The 20,627-nt window shown below is 30.0% G+C and overlaps 2 protein-coding genes across 2 annotated transcripts; one reads left to right on the top strand and one right to left on the bottom strand.

Moving 5' to 3' along the window:
- Nucleotides 1–7,250: 7,250 nt before the first annotated feature.
- On the top strand, nt 7,251–17,950 carry LOC105152294 (uncharacterized). The gene is made up of 7 exons (XM_011066485.2): nt 7,251–7,410; nt 9,315–9,455; nt 13,888–14,039; nt 14,585–14,937; nt 15,541–15,759; nt 16,348–16,779; nt 17,193–17,950. Exons 1-7 carry the CDS (start codon nt 7,255–7,257, stop codon nt 17,435–17,437), a joined length of 1,698 nt encoding a protein of 565 aa, XP_011064787.2. The 5' UTR covers nt 7,251–7,254; the 3' UTR covers nt 17,438–17,950.
- A 607-nt stretch (nt 17,951–18,557) lies between these two features.
- On the bottom strand, nt 18,558–20,468 carry LOC105152293 (uncharacterized). The gene is made up of 5 exons (XM_011066484.2): nt 20,224–20,468; nt 19,498–19,603; nt 19,203–19,400; nt 18,914–19,120; nt 18,558–18,846 (listed from the first exon to the last, which is right to left on the bottom strand). The coding sequence occupies exons 1-5, from the start codon at nt 20,400–20,402 to the stop codon at nt 18,790–18,792; spliced, it is 747 nt and encodes a 248-aa protein (XP_011064786.1). The 5' UTR covers nt 20,403–20,468; the 3' UTR covers nt 18,558–18,789.
- Between the last annotated feature and the right edge of the window lie 159 nt (nt 20,469–20,627).

Genomic DNA, 20,627 nt, shown 5'->3' with positions numbered 1-20,627 from the left:
TAATAAATATATAATAATACTCAAAATAATAAATATTCGTGCAAAAGTTCATTTGGATCTATTTAAAAGTTATTTACAATTACTGTAGTTCTAAAACTATAGTAACTGTAAATTCGCGCGTTTTTATATTTATTAAAGCTTAAAAAAATAAGTCGTGAATTTTTGCCCTTTTAAAAAGTGGATCACGATTTACATAAATTTGGAAAATCCTGTTTTAATAATATAAGTAATATTTTCCCCTGCTTCATATAGAAATATTCCAAACGAAATGCATTATGCAAATATTTTCTCTAATCGCTGTACGCGATATATTGTATAACCGGTAACTTATTGTCAGAAGAATTTAAGAGAGAAGATTCTCTATATGATAAGTATAGTTGCAATAGACGTACGGCAACACGGATTATATATGAAAATATACATTTCGTGTTAAGATAACGAACTGAAATACACTCATGAAGCATTTGCTCTGTTAACAAGTAAAGTTTATCAAATGATGTTATTATCATTTTGCAAACAAGGAACATACATCATGATAACTTGTTTGAAGGAAATTAAAAAAGGATGACGTTATCATTTATTCAGAACAGACAGAGAGAGGGAGAGAGAGAGAGAGAGAGAGAGAGAGAGAGAAAGAGAATCATCATTTATTGAGGATATATTCTTTTTTCAAGCACTGAGGTACATAGTTACGTAATGTAATACGTAAAATTTTAAACAATTAACATGGCGGTGAAAAGCTTGAGATAAATAAGTATATAGATAAATAAAAAATACAAAAAATTAAAAAAAAATAAAAATAAGAAAGTAATATAAAAAAGAAAGTGAGAGTTGCATATATGTATCTCTGTATGCATTTGTAGGAAGAATAAGAAGAACTAGAGAGAAAGAGGGAGAATAAAAAAGACATGATTCGACATGATTATAATTATAAATAATATATATATATATATATATATATACATTAAAATTTACATAAATTATTCTCGTTCCACAAAAAATTCTTTACCACATTTTCTTCACTGGTTGCCATTTGTCGCACATAACAATTTGTGAAAGCATTATGAAAATTATAGTCTTTATCGCATTCGATCGGATAAACGCTATTAATTTAAGCTTTGCTTATCAAAATGCACAAATTTGCAACTGAAATTAACTGTATTTAATTAGCAATAAATATCGAGTAAATTGGAAATAGTCGACGAATGGGACCGGTCTTTGACGGTGTTCGATACAAATGATACTCTATCCCGTTCTTTCTGTCTTTCTCGAATCATGTGAGCGTTATCTCGTATCTTTTCGACTTTTTTTATTCTCCCGCCATCTCGATGGGGTCCCGAGTTCACTTATGCATAACCAGTTAATTCCAGTATACCAGCATATTCCCCTCTTTTCTCTCATTCAGCTGACGTTATTGCCGACAAGACTATTCTCATTTAATAAAATGTTTGCTAGCATGCCGATCGCAGCTGAACTCCGATATTGACAAGTTCCTCAAAGTTAAGATTATGTACGAAATACATTTGATCGTCGTGTGAAATGCGATATGCAATTCGCATTCTTCTTGTTTATTTTTTTTTAAACTTCCAAAAAATATCTCGAAGCGAACGATATCGCATTAAATAAATTATAAATAATATGAATATTACTTAATAATATACTTTAACAGAATATTTAAATAGGCTCGAAAAGAGAGAGGAAAAGATTCTTTGAAAAATACGTAAATAAGTATTGCATAAAGCAGGGTTATCGAAAAGTGATATTTTATGAAACATTTCATATTGCATATCAAATCATAGCGTATCAATATAAGATATAAATATCTCGCAAGATATCTCTCTTCTCGTCTCTCCTTCTCTCCTTTCAGTGATCTCATTTTAATTTATGAATGTAAAACTATTTTAACGATTAAAATAATAAATCGATATTAAGCAACATAAGGTTTCGCTCTTTTATATGGAAAGGCCGATTTTGCTGAAATATCTAAAGATATAGATGTAGAAAATAATTTTGTTGGACCATTGATATAATTACGTAGGAATCTCACAGTAATGCTGCGAATAGTTTTAATGTTCTAATTTGAATATTCTATACTTATTTTAGTAGTTCAACAAAATAATTTTCAGATTTGTATGCAAGAGGTATTTTATATTTTGCGGCGTTTAATAAATTCCATATTTAATGACGTAAATGTATGGTTTTCTAAGATTAAACGCAGGAGCATCAATCATTCACGAATGGACTTCGAAATGGCGTTTTATAACGTGGAACGCTCAATAACTCTATCAGTCTCGTACTATGATCGCCGGAAGGAACCAGGATTTCTTAAATGGAAAGAGAGGATCTCCCATGAGAAACTTTCAGAGATTACGAAGATACCGCAAATAAGAATCGACTCACAGCACAAGAAACGCAAAACATTTGGCGATATTGACGGTGTGGACGAATGAAACTCTCAGCAGACCAGGAACTTAATCCTTGTAAAATGTTCTGTTAATATCTTTTTGTCCGATATTTCTTTTTCTGAGGAAGAAAATGTATATATATATTATATACTTCATTTTTATATATTTTCACATATTATTTATAATTTTAAGTATTACTTCTCTCTTAAGAACGTTTACATCTTTAACTCTTAAATCTACCTTTTCGAAATTTTCATGAAAAAAGAAAAATGCAAAATAAAGCTTTTTTATACGTGACATTGTTAAGATAACTTTAAAATAAAAAATTTTTATGCCTTACTTTATTTTTATTTCTATACTGTAACATTTTTGCTCTATAAAAAGAGTTAAATCTAAATCAGAATATAAGCTGTCGATTCCATACAGACTATGTGAATTCATAGCATTTAAAGTGCAATTTGCTCTGCCAATAAAATAAACCATTTAATTAATGTTTGTACAATACTAGCATTTCTGAAAAAATGATATAGCAACATAAAATACATATTTAAAGCATCTCCACGATTGAAAAATTTATGAGTTTTGTATTTTTGTGCATTCAATTTTTCTAGAATCTGAAAGAATTTGTAATATATGCAATGATATTATTATTATTTATCACTTCGTCTTGTTGCATGACTTATATCAAATTGTTTTTTTATTTGTTTTTTTCTCTTTTTCTCCCTCCGTCTCTTTCTTTCTCTCACTCCCCTAAAACTGTATAATTCATAAATAACATGCGTGAATTGTTAAAAAATTTAGGGCTTTTTCTGCTTGCAAAGAAGCTTGAGAATCACTGCATCTCATTATTCATATTAATATCACAAAGCGCGTCTTTTGCATGCCAGTATCACTTCTCAGAAAACAAATGCAATTAAAATAGCCAGGGATAAGCCGTCGATTTTCCGAGGGCATAATTGTTATATGAAACTAGATTAATCACCGTTCGATCCGGTTAAAACGACTCGATCGCCTACTTATTGTTTACGCGGCCGGATAATGACCCATATTTTTTCGACAAGACAATTTTTGCCTGTCGGTCGTAATATCTCCGAAAGAAACTAGATGGAAAAATGCGTGACGTATCTGAGCTGATTGTCATGTCACGAAGATGGGTCGCGACGGAGTTATTTTCCATGCTGCATTGATAAGATAACGCGATCCGCTGGGGGTACCGGAGTCAGATAATTTCTTGCCACTTGATGACATCCGACGATATCTCCGTTTATTGACGCACAAAGCGTGTTATTTTGGTTGACACGTGATGCGCGAAAATAATAGACGCGAAATTGATATCTCCATTTTATCGATTTTTGTTTAATATATGGACATATATTTGTAAAATCCGTGAAATTCACTGAGTATTTTAAAAAACGTTCATAAGAAAAATTTTATCATTCAATTTTTTTAGACGAAAATCTGATTTTATCCATCCTTTTTTAAAAGATCTGTTTTTTCAATTATTTAAACGCACATCTTTTAAATTCTCAGTGATTTAAATTATGCTTCATGAAAATCTAAAATTTGTTACTTTGTTCTAAACACGCTGAAGACGTGTGATTTGTGCTTTCATCTTACAGCAATCGCATTATCAGTTGTCAGAGAGGAACAGCGAAAATTGAGTTGTTTGCAAGAGAGTGCAGAGAGCAAGGAATGAAAAAAAGAAAGAGAGAAGGAGGAAGAGAGAAAGAACTCGGGATGATTGCACCAGCGAAGAGTCATAGAGATATCACGCTGTAATAAGATTATTTATTGCTGAATCGCGCAGACCCCCAGCAGCAGCAATTGCATCACTTTCGCATCGCGCGATCCAGCGTGACCCTGTCGTGTTGCACGACGATGGAAAATATATTTTACACTCTACGTGCTTTTTAACGAATACGCGACACGATAATCCATCGTTTTACAGTCCGTTACGCAAAAACACTATCGTTTTTTTTTTGCGTAAATTGGATGAATCTCACCGGATTTCCAGTCAACAATGATGGCACATCTTCGAACTTATTCTACGATATGAACAGGTCGAGATATCGTAACGAATTATCGCGAAAGGATGTTTCTTTTTTCTTTCTTTTTTTCCTTACGTTAATGAATTACGCATTCGTTTCTCTCGATTAGTTTTTCATTTACAATTTTTAATCAAATGCCGAAGTCGATGGACATGTAATTTGTGCATAACAATCACAGAATTATTTGAAAGACACTTTTTAGAATAAATAATTTTAATGATTAAGAATAAGATACTTTTTTTATTTTAAGATAATAAGAAGAATTAAATTCGAATCGTTTAAGTGCAATATATTATTCCATAAAATAAGAAAGAATATTATATTAATATTTAAAAAATTGTCATATTATTATTTCTAATATGTGCAAAAACATCAGTATTTATGAAATAAAAATATCTTAATCTTTTTGACATGAATCATTCGAATATGAACTTATACAAGAATCGTTGCTTTGTTTGGTGGCACAATTTATTGTAGCAGAAACATTTGTTCATTCCACATGCAATTGATGTTGCAAATATCAATAAAAAAAAAAATTTGTTAAAAAGAATGAAATAATATCACAATATTGATATAATTCAATGTGTGTAAAAAATAAATAACAGAATGAAAGAGGAGATTTTAATTTTCCGTATTCAGAAAATTCCGTGTTTTAACTTCTAACTTGAAAGACTCTGACTCGACTTTTTTAAACAAAAAAAGTATAATTAAACATGCTATCAAATAGCAACAAATGAAACTTAAATTTATTTTTGTTTATCTTTAAAATTATAGTGAAATTGAAGAAATGTACGAACAAAAAAGAAATTTATAATTGTTGAAAATCAAATATTTAAAAATGAAATCACCATGCAATTTATTGCATATAATCCTATTTTTAGAACAAAAAATATAATTATATAGTAAAATTACATTTCAAAGTAAAGATTATTTTTATGTAATTCATGAAGAAAATATATTAACGTCACGGTTCTTTATGTTTTCTATTTAAAATATAATTTTTGAATGTCAAAATAAGTATTATCAGTATTTGTCAGGTACTATCAATGATAAAGTTTTGTTATGATCACTTCATAACAAAAATGAAGAGATCAAATACGATAAAGAAAGCCAATAACGATCAAAGTTGGATATTTCAAATAATTTATTATTCTTATATTAAATTTATTTCAGATATGATTGAGAAGAGCCAAAAAAACTTTCGGTTTCAATATAGAGTCATAAAACGCTAATAATCCTCCTAAATTAGAATAGATAGAAAGGAAGTAAGAAACTTATTTTGCGGAAAATATTATCTCAGTCAGGATTCGAACCTGGGACCTCTCAACTTTCCGGGAAGTGTCTTGAAAAATGAAAAGTACAGTCTGTTCAATAAGAACGTGATACTCATTATTCTACAAAGAGCGATCGTAGCGATATCTTCCTGAACTCTTTGAACCTTTATTTCGTGCTCTTTTGCGCAATATATCCTACCAGCACATTGTGTAGTTTACGTCAGCGAATTTATTATTTTTACAATGAGTGCCAAATTCTTGAAGCGGTACAATGCAGTGTTTTTAGTGAATGGAATAGCCGGCAATGTCAGATGCTAATCTCATTGAAAATGTGTGGTCGTACATGAAGATGAAACTCAAAGGAAAGCCAGTGTACACGGTGGAGCAGCTGTCATTTCAAATTAAAAAGATATGGCGATCTTTGCCAAAGAAATATGCAGATAACCTCGTCGAAAGTATGGAAAAAAGGTGTCATGCAATAATCAGTAACGGAGGTGATTGGACAAAATACTAGGGTAGGTAATTGCGCAATAGCTAATAATGTGTACTTCAAAAAAAAAATAAAAAACTGTCTAAATGTTTATAGTTTTTTGATTATGGCAGACACTTTCTTATTGAACAGACTGTATATGAATAATTTTTAAATTTTCTAATTTATTTGCTAAAAGCATTGTGTTAATTAAATACTTTCAAAATTAATAAAACTAAAAACATATAAATAATTATCTAATAAAATTTTAATGATTTTTTTAATTACATTTTATATTATTGTAAATTATTATTTCAGATTCAAATAAATTAAACTAGTAGCTATTTTAAATTGATATTCTAAATAATATTTAATATAAAACAATAAAAAGTATTATAGTGTGTAAAATAATAATATAAATAATAATATATAAGTTCCTTTTAATTCTTAGTTCTTACATCTTGATATATTAATGAATAATAAAGTTATCTCTTTTATTTCTCGATTCCTTCATATACGTGATACATACTCTGTACAAAATTAATTGTACATAACGCTTCGATCATCTAATTACGTTATCATCGCAAAACGCCATTCCACTTTTCATTTCAATTTCTTTATTTGTGTCATTTCCGTTTCTTCCAATTCATTTCACTTTTTAATTTCAATTTATCTTATTCTACTTTAATTTCCATCTATTTCGGAATATCTGAAGCGAAAACAACTGATAATAACGATATTCCATTATATTCGAAATATCGGAATTCTAAACTGCTGAATATTGTTGAAAATTTACAACTAAAGCAGGGGAAAATTTACGACTAAAGTGCGGGGCTAATAGGTCAAAAAATCACAAATAGATGTAATAATTATCTAGGTGCATTCTGAAAATGTCTATTTAAGCAAGGTGAGAGACTCGTGATGAATGCGTACAGACCGAGCGGTTTTCTCTGGGCGAGCGGACTGCCGGGAACAGGGAGAGTCAGCCCCATCAACAATTCACTCGAGACACTTCACTCGATCCGTCCAAGAGTGGGGACTCCACTATAAGAAGATAAATGACAGTACAACAAGTCAGTTTACGAGTGGACCACCGTACCCGCACTGATATCAGTTACGAGACTTCCAAGTTTCTCTCTTTTCTGCGTTCAAGAGCTACTCAGCCGCGACGTATTGCGAATTCTTCCACAAGCAAGAGGAAAGACACCGAAGAGGTAGGTCCCACAAATTTAAATTTGGTCTCGTCGATCATGCCGCGCCCAGAAGCTGACACCAAACTCTATTTCCGCTCTGAGAAAATCTGACACTTGTTGCTGACCCTGGGTTTCCGTCTATCGTCGTACATAGGCATAATACATTGTGATTTTATGTTGCAACGTAGAATAAAAAATTCGCGAGACATCCGAAAAACTTCGCCAGTAATTCTTTACAATGTTTTAATACAATTTTTGAGACGAATTTTTCACGTGATGATTTTAAATAAAGCTTCATTATTTCTTGAATTTGCATTTTGCGGTCATCATCGCCAAACATTTTACAATAAAAAATTGTATGAGAAACTCTGAAAGGCTTTAAAATTTTGCAACATTAATTTCATAACGTCTAACAAGCTCCAAAATCATTTAGATTAATATTTAACATAAACATTTCGATTAAAACGTGTTGATAGATGAAGAATTTCTGGTTTTTGTTAATCACAAGATGAAAATAAGTATACTTCGCTTATGTAACTTTCACTGACTAGTAACGTCCTATTTTTTACAACAATGAATGTCGGTAATACCTGAGCGAATATCAGCAATTTCGAGTTATTTTGTCGAATAATACTTTATCAGCTCGATATTACGTAACGGATCCGGAACTTTTAATCATGATATCAATCTACAATCTCCGTATGTGGTACTGTTTACCATATAGCGGTCAAAATGCATAAACATTTTTATTTACAAATCAAAGTATACAAATATCTATTTTTTAAATGAAAAATACTGATTGTCCTACAACTGATATAAATTAAACGCAGGATTATTTCATGTAAAATTTAAATATTTTATAACTTCTATTAACAGAATCACCGGGATACTAATCAATTTTTAATGCAAATTATAAAAACTTCTTATTAAGTCAATTATAAGAACTTCTTATTAAATCAAATCTTTAAGATAAATAATAAATATTATTCGTTGTTTTATTTAAGAGATTTTTATAGGATTTTTATAGAAAAAAATTTTTTATTATTAATTTATTAAGTGTTAAAATTTGGAAAATGAAAATGTAAAAACCATATTCTTAATATTTAAAAATTAATTGAGTAAAACACTCTAAATTTCCATTAAAAAATCGATATTTGCTTTATTGATATCTACGTTTATTTTAAATTACAGAAGACGTCATTCTTTTATTATGACCGTACATTAAATCAACATTTAGTCTCATTAATTGAAATCTAGATTGTTTACATTGTTGAATGCAAATTTACATTTATTTTTAAACAATATCGTTGTATGGAATCACAATAAAGAAAATTATTAGAAGTGGACTTCCGCGATACAATAAATAACAATAAATAAATGAATAAATTCTTAAGAGATTAGATTAAATAATCGTGTGGTAAAACATTTAGAACTAGAGACACGGTTTTCTATTTTATACCATATATTTCTGATAATCAATTACAAATGTTTAAAGATATCGTCTAATTAATTATCGAGATTCGCGCTATATTTAAATATAGTTCCAACTTTACTATGATATATTCAACCTATAATAGTAAACAGCCCGTAATTGTTTATTACTATTGATATCGATTTAAATCTGATAAAAATCAAAGAATATTTTTGCAATGCTAAATTGTTACAAATTGTTATAAGTGAGTACTTGTCGATCGATTACGAGCGTTTTCTCCATAAGCCATCTCTTGAATTTAAAACCCGACGTTTGCGTATAAAAACTCTAGAAAATATAATCATTACTAACAATTATCTAAAAATAGCAATTTAATAGTACGATTTATACCGTGCGGAAATGTTTCGACTGGAATATCACTGCTAAATCACGTGAGAGATCCTCTCTATTCAAATAAATAAGAGATTCAAGGGCAACATGTCGTTTGTTCAAGGATAACATGTCGATCAACTTCAGGAGCATTCTCATAAGTGATCCCGTGGATGAGTCTTGTGAAGCGCTGCTCGCCGAGCACGATGTTCCAGTTACGACGAAATACAAGCTACCGAAGGATGAGCTGATCAAGGAACTGCAGGTGGGTGCATCTTTTTAATGCTGTAAAATTGCGTGAGCTAGCGAGCAATTTCCGTGCTTTATTGAGCCAAAGCGAATCGCGATGGGAGTTCATCTTGCAAAGTTATAAATTCCGCTCGATATCCGACGTCAGAGACTATAAAAACGGAGAGCTCCGTCTTTCGTGGAGAAAGAGAACGTAATTTAAAGTCGGAAACTTGAAAAGAAATTTACTTAAGAGGCTATTTCGAGCTCTCCTCCCGTTCTCTAAAAATTCCACAATGCAGTTCTAAATTCTTAAAGACTGTTCTAAATTTTAATCTAGGCAGCATTGATCATTTTCATTTAAAGATATCGGTCTTCTCATAACTTTCTTTAAGTGCATCTCTGAGCTTATAAATCTAAGTTTAAGTCTAATTGATTTCAAGATAGATAAGCAATAAATATTAATAATAATCCGAGAAAAAATGTTTTACATATAATTATATATAAAATTATATAAAAATATATATAATTTTATATAATTGTATATATTTATATATAAATTTATATATAAAATTATATATAATTATATAGAATTACACATAATTATATATAAAATATGTCCATTTTTATATACAAATATATATATATAAAATTATATATAATTTTATATAATTTCATACAATTGGATATAAAATATTTTTTCCCGAGAAGCAATGGAATCAGAATGCAATGAAGTATAATTGCTATAAACATCTATTGTATTTTTCATCTCATCAAATGTCGATTCATAAAATGTATCTACGTTGTGAATAACATTGTAAACAGCGATTTAATCTCCAAAAGATCGCGCAATTTATTTTTCTTCAAGAGTAGGAGTTATTGGTGATTGAAATCAAGGTTGTTACCAATATACGATCTATCGAGTGAAAAATATCACGTGTTAGATGAGAAGGCATCATCGATAACATTAGATTACACTGGAATTCATGCGGAAGATAAACACAGTTATGATAATAGAACCTCCCGGATCGAGAAGTCGTGTGGGAAAAATGCAATCATTCTAAAATTCTAAGAAAATTGGAAAAAGGAATTCCCGATAAGTAATAGAAATATTTTGCAGCAAATTTACATAGGTATTCAGTTACGAAACAAATTTTTCCATCATTTCTTCAAACTACTGCTAATATGTTTTGTAAACATTTTTTAATGTTTTATAAATGTTTCTCAAATAAATATTTATTTGAATATTTATTTAAAAAATATTGTCTGTTGATTGAATATCCAAATGTTAAAAATTGTGATTTGACATACACATAACGGTACTGATAGTTTGTATTTATATTTGGATAACCAATTGTAAAACTACTAATGCCGTAATGCGAATCACTTTTAACATTCGGAAAACAGTTTGAAAAAATTCTCAATATAATAGAGCATAGTGAAAAAAATGAACAAACTAAAAGATGGTGATTTATGATTATATTAGAATTTCGGTTATCTCAGGTAGAATTCTAATATACATTTAACCAGAAGTTTCTGATTTGTCCATCCATTTTCAATCAGAATTCCAATTAATCCAATCTGACATTTTTCTCAGTGCACAGTTCGGACAATGTTTCCTGTTTATATATATATATATATATTCGAATTAGATAAATTTTCCCTTTCTTTATTATTAGATAACAAACATATAAATATATATAATTTAATATATTTAAACAGTGAAAAATAAAGTAAACAGCCACAAGGATCTACATAGCGAAAGTTATTTATTTAAAATAACTGGTTAACAAAGTAAACGAAATAAGTATTTAAATAAATGACTTTCGCTATGTAAATCTTGTGTGTGGCTATTTACTCTTTTTTTTTCATTGTTTATATTTATAAAGCCACGTTAATATTATTAAATATATATATACATTTCTACACAGAAGCAAATGCAGAAGTGTTTGTGACTAAAAAGCAAAATGTGTTTTATTAGAGATAAAATGTGTTTTATTATAGGCTATTCGTTTTCATTCACACGCTAAGCTGATTCTACCAATCAAATGCTATCTGCAAATATTTTTTTTAAGCACTTCTGATTGTCGATAAGCCGATTAAACTTACATAAGGATGGACTTTTGTTTTTTCAACAAATTAATATAATCATCACATGCTTCTCTGTATAAACAAAAAATAAATAAAATTGTCTAAATCATTTTCTTTTAAACATACGCGTAAATAAAAGAATATTAATAATTATATTTAATATCTATTATTATTTTAGTTATTTAAAATAATAAATCTAATTACACATGGTTTTGCAAAAGTATTTAAAAATTTTGGATCATCAGAATAATTATAGAACGCTTAAAAACATGCTGCGAGAAGATTTAACATTTTATCAAGTTTTAAAAAAACGCCTTACATAACTATACTCAGTCCAAATAAAATTATTTTCAAATTCGTATTTATAGCTAAATTTTTTAATACTTCAGCAAAATCATTCTTTATACGTGCATTCTTTATTCGCAATCCATCTTAAGGCAGGACGTTTTCGATCTAATGCAACCGTTTTATACATACAAGCATAGTATGCAAATGCAAGTAGCATGTGGAACGTATCTTGGTTTCTTTTTCTACCTTCTCCATCTTTCTTCGTCTCATGGTTTCTTTCGATCCCTGTTTGTTTTTTTTTTTTTTTCCTATTAATTACTCGTGTTCGAGTCGGCGATCCGGTTATATCCAGTTAACTCGGCTGTTGCGCATACCGGTTAGCTGCGACGGGTCGTTGTATCACCGGTTTTGTCTGCATGTGCTGCATACATGGCATGCACACATAGGCGTCTATACATAGAGTTCTGTCCCTTGGCCATTCATATTTCTCAATAGATCTATCAGGTATCCCTGCGTTCCTTCTATGCTCAATTTCTTCTCTCTACCTGCCATTTCCCGTTTCATTTTACAGAAAATTCAAGTGTAAAATAAAAAGCATCTCAAGTTGCACCTGTATCGCGGAATATATTCGGTATAACGTAAGCTAGAAAATAAAAAGAAATTATGCAGCTAAAAATTATATAGCTGATAATTCGAGTCGGACCAAAATTGGAGATTTTATAAAATCTCTCTCGAAATAAGTATACATAACGTGGACGGGAAAAGAAAATTTAAAGTAAAGAGCGAGTAGATTAAAACAGGAAAAGAAAATTTTCTAAATGTAGTTCTATTTATAATGGTCGAAGAGAGAAGATGGAAATTTTGTAAAAAGTGAATTTCGAAAAAAGTGAATTAATTGGAAAGAATTGTTATATAGAAGAGAGATTTAATTTGTGAAGCCGTGAATTTTTAATTGCCAAAATTGGAGAATTAGCAAAATTTTTTTGTCATTTTCATTTCTTTTGTATTTGTTTGAATTTTTTCTGGCAAAAAAACAAGAAAGGTTATTTCTTTATTTATAACTAATATAAAAAATATCTCTCTCTTCGCAAATATTAATCGATGCAGAAAATATCTTTTATACGTGTTTAGCATTTAAAAGATATTACATAAAGATTACATAATGTCGTTTTCGGCAGTGATCATTCTATATAAATGCCAATTGATGAAAATAATGTCGATAGACGCCTATGCGACCACATGTTATCCTTATCTCCATTTTTACGTGGATAATTATTACTGAAGCTGATTAGGCATGGAATACATTTCCACTTTGCGCAAGTTTAGTAACCAGTTTGCACAAGTTCACAAACAGTAGTCTCCATAAGCAATGAGCTGAATCATATTTCTTAATCATAGAGCCACAGAAATACATATAATTCACGTCTATGCATCTCTTTTCACTTATCGCATTTAATGCAAAAATAGAAAAATACAAATTTAGAATATACTTTTTAATGAAAACCAGAAAGATCCGGGACAATTCGATAAGATCTAATTTTACTTTCATGATATATTGAAAAGCATGAATAAATTTGATCGACTTGAAATCGTATACGGGACCTAATATTATAGATTCTGATATTTATATAAATGTTATATAAATGTGATATTTATATAAATTTTGTATTAAAAAATATGCAAAGCAATTTTTTATTGTTACGTGGAAGCTTGCTGCATTTTGGTCGACTTGAAACTCATATACAATTTAAAAATATAAATTCTTATATGAATATTCATATGAATATTCTTTATTAAAAAATATACAAAATGATTTTTTATTATAATGTGGAGACTCGCTGCATTTTTGCCACTAATATCTTTAAACGATTAGCAATTTTAACTTGAATTAAATGGTTTAAATAAATTCCAAAATTTACTTTCGCATTTGAAAAAAATCATATAACAAAACTAAATATACATACACATTTCTAAACTGCAATAATCCCGAATTTATCGCTTCTTGCTTTTCTAAATAAAAAATTTGAACTCATATTGTTCAATTTTTCTTGAACAGAAGATGAAAATGTATATTCTCTTTTTTTCAACAGAATCATGATGCTCTTATCGTCCGATCCGAGACCAAAGTTACGGCAGATATTTTCGCTGCTTGCCCAAATCTCCGCGTTGTTGGTCGAGCTGGTACCGGCGTCGACAACATTGATCTTCAAGCTGCCACACGTAAAGGAGTGGTTGTATTAAAGTACGTGTGCGATCTCATACTTTTGTCTATAAACTTTTTTTTTTATAATGAAATTAGGTAGTAGAATAGATTTCTTATTAGGAGGCAATTTGGTTTAACAGCTCTTCTCAAGTGCATCAATTTTAAGCGTAAAACTTCCATTTGGCATTTTGCAAAAAAAAAAGATAAAAATCGATTTGAGAAGAGCTGCGATTTAAAACTGCCTCTCAATCGAAGCTACTTTTTTTCTCGTCTGAAAGAATTTCAGAACAGTTTTCCAATAATTTGTGATATAATAGGTTTGCTGGTACAGGTTTGCTCATCAAACAGTAAAATAGAATTTCTTTTATTAAATCGGTTAATTAACGTCTCTACGAGAATTATTTAATTAAATTAATCTTGAATTATATCTTTATCTCTGTAATTGAGACCAGATTTATAATAGCACAAAAATAAGCGATTAAAATAGATTAAAATATTACAATGATTTCGTGACAAAGCCTACAAGTAACCATTACAATATATCACGTGATTTTTAATAATTGCATCGTTTTTAATAATTGCAGCACTCCGGGAGGCAATAGCATTAGCGCTTGCGAGTTAACATGCGCCCTGATCTCCGCGCTCGCGCGCAACGTCGCGCAAGCTGCACAGTCGCTGAAGGAAGGTCGATGGGACCGGAAATTGTATTCTGGATACGAGTTGTCCGGCAAGACCCTCGCGATCCTCGGGACGGGTCGCATAGGCCGCGAGGTGGCTCACAGAATGCAGAGCTTCGGCATGAATATCGTTGCCTATGATCCATTTTTGACAGACGAGATCGCCGCCCAGCTCGGCATCAGAAATCTCAACACGGAGGAAATATGGCCCATCGCCGACTATATCACCGTACACACGCCGCTTATGCCTGAAACCAAAAGTACGAATCGTTTGAGCTGAATCTATTAATTTGATGCAGAAGAGATTGTTGAAACGAAAAAAATTACACGAAGTTGCGAATTTTTTTAGCTGAATCGATTCAAAATACTTTTTTTACCTAAAAGAAGTTCATCTTTTTCTTAAAATACTCAGAAACTTTATCTCGAAGAGAATTTAAACGTAAAAGAATAACGTAATATCTTTCATGCCGATTTATTAGAAAAAATTATAATTTAAAAAAAAATTATTACTAATTGGTAGAAGATATCTTTTATATTATGCAATTTATATTTTTAAATTAATAATAACTGATAAAGTAATTTTAATTCATAATAATTTTATAACAATTGTAAATTAATATATATAGTAACTTTAGTTAATACTTTTGTACACAGCTATACACATATACATATGTATAAGCTATAAAGTTATTATTAATTAAAGACTGTCGATTGAAATCTACACTTGTTATATAAGAGATTTTAATAATTCTTTATTTCGAAACGAATTACTGTGAATGTAGTAAAAAGTAATCGTGTAAAATCATACCTTATATTTATAAAATAATATAAAAGAATACATGCTTAATCGTGCATGTTTGCAGATTTGATCAACGCAACAACCTTGGCAAAATGCAAAAAAGGAGTGTATATCGTTAATGTCGCACGTGGTGGCATAGTTGATGAGGAGGCTCTTTTGAATTCATTAAAATCTGGTCATTGTGGCGGAGCGGCTTTGGACGTCTTCGTGGAGGAGCCGCCGAAGAATGCAATCACTTTAGAACTCATCAAACATCCAAAAGTTGTTGCGACACCTCATCTCGGTATGTACATATAATACTTTATTTAATTTATATATGTCGCAAATATTATTAAATTAAAACGATAACTTTTTAATTATATTATTTCGATATTAATCTCATCCTTTATATTTCATCAGCCTGTTTAAATATTATAGTAATACAACTTAACATGTTACTCATTTATTACACAGCGACATGATTCGAAAATTGAGTTTTTAATTGCATGTAGAAACGAAACAGCCAAGAGCATAATTAACTAATTAAATTAGACAACACATTGTCATAGGATTTTATGATGTTATATCTTTTAGATATCTTTTAGACATGTATGTCCCAAAAGACGTCATTATGATGTAATAATTGATGATATGCTAATTAATACTTTTATTCCTGCAATCATTAATTATTACATCAAAATTGCATTCCAAAATTAAAATATATAGTTTTCACAATTTAAATTTTTTAATTTATTTTCTGGAAAAAATAAAACTATTTTTGTTTTTAGCTGTGTCACTAATTGTAGCAAATGAGCGATATCCTCTTCCATATCTTTCTTCTTTTAAATGCCTCATTATAGAAACAATGGAATTAATGGTTATTCGATTATAGGTGCCAGCACGGAGGAAGCTCAGCAACGAGTAGCAGTAGAAATTGCGCAACAATTCTTGGCTTTATCTGGCAAATCAACAGAATATACCGTCACTGGTATCGTAAACGCTCCGGTCTTATCTGCTGCTATGACGGCCGAGAACGAACCTTGGATCGAATTGTCAAAGAAATTGGGTCAATTAGCCGGTCGCTTCCTCAAGGGCAAACTAAATACAGTAATTCACAGCCGCACTGTAGGAAATGCCATGCAGGACAAAAAGTTCATACACACAGCCGTTCTGGTCGGCATATTAACCGGCCAAACGAAGAATGGCTTGAATCTAGTTAATGCGCCCACTCTGGCGCAAGATATTGGCGTTGAATTGCAAGAAGGCCACGTCGAAGATCACCATAAAGCGGTCATCGTGAAAGTTGGAGAACATATCATCAAAGGTAATATTATAATTTAATATTGTGAAAAAAAATTAGATTTTAATTCAAGGAATCTGTGAAGTTAACACTCTACTTTCAGAAGGTGATTAATAAAGATTAGAATTAAGATCAAAAACAGAATTTTAAACCATAGGAATTGAAAATATTTCCATTTGACAACTGAGACGTATATTGCTAGAATTTTTTTATTTTTGTCACTATCATTTAAAAATTTCAAGTTTTTAATTAAATTTCTTGAAGAGCTATCTAGAATTCCAGTGAAATTTTTCGAAGTTCTTAAATTAAAATTTTTAACAATTTTTTATTGCGCATTATTTTACATAGTAATATCTATGTTATCAAATAGAATGAAGTACATATAATCTGAATCATTTTCAATTGAACATTACAGTGATGTCATTGTGTAATTACAGGAACTGTGCGTGACAATCAATCGCTGTTGCTCGCTTTGGACGACGCAGTCTTTAGCAATGGCATCGTGCTCAGGGACTATATTTGTTTATATCGGGCGAATCGAGTACAGGATCTCGCCAGTATCGTAAACGTTTTCTCGTCGAAAAGCATCAACATTCACAATTTGAATGCCAATGGCAGCTGGGTCATCATTCACACCGATCAGCAGGTCTCAATTCAAGTGGACGAAATTGAGAGCTTTTGAGCGCAATTGCGTGCTTCCAAGAGAGACATACTGACAATGAGTGATCCTTGAGAAGAGACGGGAATGTAAAATGAATGCGGGAATGCCCGAATTTTGAAGAATTCAGTATTGTTCAATTACTAAAAAATGTGGGTACTTTTTGTAGAGACCGGAGCTTATTCTAGAAATACATGTCTTTAATTATGTAAACTCCATTTATATAATATATCATTATTTATTATCTGCTTATCAAAGTAGATGAATAAGAAAAGCTAGCTAAATCAACATTTCTAATGCATATTACAAGTATTTAGTTTTTTTTTAAGAAACAAATTATATATAAAAAAATATAAGTGTAACATGTTCTAGTTTCATCATAAATAACATATTAATCGTTAGCAAATAAGTCGTTATACTTTTTACATATGTACGCATGTAGAAATGTAAAAAAAAAAGTATATAAAATGTGTCTATAGAGGTATTTATATTTTTATATTATTAGACTTTGTTAATAAAACATCACATTTTATCAAATCACCGTTTCTGTGTCATTACTGACTATACAAGGGTCTAAGCGTCTATATACAAACGAACAATTGCTTGTATAAAAGAGATAAGAACTCTACTCTAAGTATAGAAAAAGTTGATCTTGAATAGGTTCTAATGTTAGTAAAAATTCTATAAAAAATATATTTATGGAGAAAAAATGCTCATGGAGAAAAATAGCATATTCATAAAAATGTCCGATTTTAACGTCTAGGCCCTTGCAGTCAAAATATAATCCTACAAACATACATCATTAATATTATCTTAAATGATCGCTTTTACCATTATTTTTTCAATATAGATTATACTTTGAAACAAGAACATCCAATGTTCGGAGAGACCAACGAGTTCTTTGGTGTATAATTCGATCCTCAGATGTTAATTATACAACTTGCAACAATTGTACACAATAAATTGATTACGCATCAAATTAAATTGAAATGTCTATCTCATAAAAAAATAATATTGATACGTGACATTGCGTAATGAGATATCACATCTTTCAATGTATATACACTGTGTTGTTTAACGTGATAAACAAATATCAAAAGCAACAGAAATATCAAAGTTGAATGTAAAATAAACTTATTATAAATAAACTGAATGCAAACAATTTATCAAATTAATTTACACGATGAATATTCTTAACTATTATAAACTCTGTTAAGAGTTAAAAATTAAATATACAAAGTCTTAAAATAATGCAAACAGAAATAGGGGGTGGAACAAATATTTGAAGTACAAATGGATTATTTATAATACACTAAATTGCGATAAAGTTTGGGCGCTTAATAAATATGAAATCGGATCAGTTTAACAAAAACATATTATATTCTCTCGTAACTGCCCGCTCGACAACAATTGAAGGCAAAGACGACGCCATCCTGCAAAAATATGGAACAATCATACTCTTGATATAATCATCTTACTAGAAGTATCGCAGTCACTTACTCTGACTAGCGAAGGAAGTTTGCACCAGAATTCATGATTAGGCACCATCTCCCAGCCTGTAGCTCCCCTCAATGCTTTCAGCACTATGATACCACCAATGAAATATACGCCAGCACTGACAAAGAACAAAATAACTAAAAGGGAACCCGTCGATAATCCTATTTCTCGTTGTAATTTACATCCATGTGGTGAAACCAGCTTAAAAACCTGTAAATTTTATTAGCAATTAATTAACTTATACATATCATCATAATAATAGACAATATTATTGCTATTTTCTATTACTTACATATGTTTTAGCGCTAACAGAATCAAGTACAAAACTCGTTTCCTTGTCTCCCATAAAGCATACAATGTTTACTATAATTTTAGTGTCATTATGATGTATTTCAAAAATTGGAAATTTGTCATTATCCGATAATTTCATTTTTGTTTCTTTTACTGTCCCAGTTAATACTGTTTTATTGACATTGTGCAATATACATAACTACAAGAACATGACATTTATTTGAGAGATACCATAGAAACATCAATACATAATGCAAATAATGTATTTTTTAAATTGAAACTGTTTGAAATCTTACTGATACATTTTCCGTAGAACAATTTGCCTTGTTCTCTATCGTTATATTTACATTTGTGCATGGATGAAAGTAGACTGTATAATTATCTCTTGTAGTTGAAAATGACCTGAAAATTAATTAATTGATCAATTAATATTCTATATAATGCACTGTTCTATAGATATATTTTAAATGAACATTAAAAATATTAAGTACACAATAAATACATGTTTAAATTCTTATAGCATTTTTCTCTGAGAAAACTAATGCAACACTGAGTGCAATTGAATACAAATCAATTTATATATTTTTAGTGTTAATAAATAATTTAACTACATATTTTTTTAATTACATATTTTTTTCTTTGTTGAAAACTTCACAACGTTAAAAGAATATTATTCACTGAAAAATTAAGTAAACTGACATGTACTTAATTGTAATGTTGCACTAATTTTCCCAGTGAAAAACGCTATTAAATAGCAAAGATATAAAAATATCAAATATCTGTAAAAATAAGAAAGAAATTATATAAACACTAAAATTCTAAAATAATAACACAAAGACTAATAGAATTAAAACATTTTGTTCATTGCTTATTTAATCAATTACTTCAAAATTTTTTCCATACAAAAGGATAAATAATTAATAATATTTTTTTTTTTTTCTATAGGAATTCGATAATGAACATATCGCAAGCATAAAAACAAAGACAAGCCGGAGGTTGGACAGAGAGGTTAATCCACCAACTTTGCGTCAGCGAGGGCGGTCAAATTGTAATAATAGCCGTTCGGTAACGAGCAAGTGCAAGGTGTCTCCTGCACGCACTCTGATGATGTCGTGTCGCAGAAGAATATCAGAAATAACGAGAGCACGATAAACGTCGCATTACTACGGCACATTTTTCCCAGCTTTGTTTTCATTGACATTTGTACTCTTGACAAGTCATACGATGATCGCGATACATTCCCGAAAAATAGATGTCGTTCGTACAATATGATATCGATGCAGATGTAGATAATGGAATTTGTAATTACCAATAGTCACATAAGTCACTGTACATTTTTATCGATCGTAGGTTAATGTTCTATCTTAAAAAATTACCGACATCAAAGATCTAAAAAAAATGGACATTGAATGAATAAAAATGCATT

The sequence above is a fragment of the Acromyrmex echinatior genome, chromosome 7, assembly GCF_024713525.1.
Source record: "Acromyrmex echinatior isolate Ae372 chromosome 7, ASM2471352v2, whole genome shotgun sequence".
In the NCBI taxonomy this organism is placed as follows: domain Eukaryota; kingdom Metazoa; phylum Arthropoda; class Insecta; order Hymenoptera; family Formicidae; genus Acromyrmex; species Acromyrmex echinatior.
Note: the sequence above shows the minus strand (reverse complement) of the source record. Positions and strands in the feature narration are given on the sequence as shown.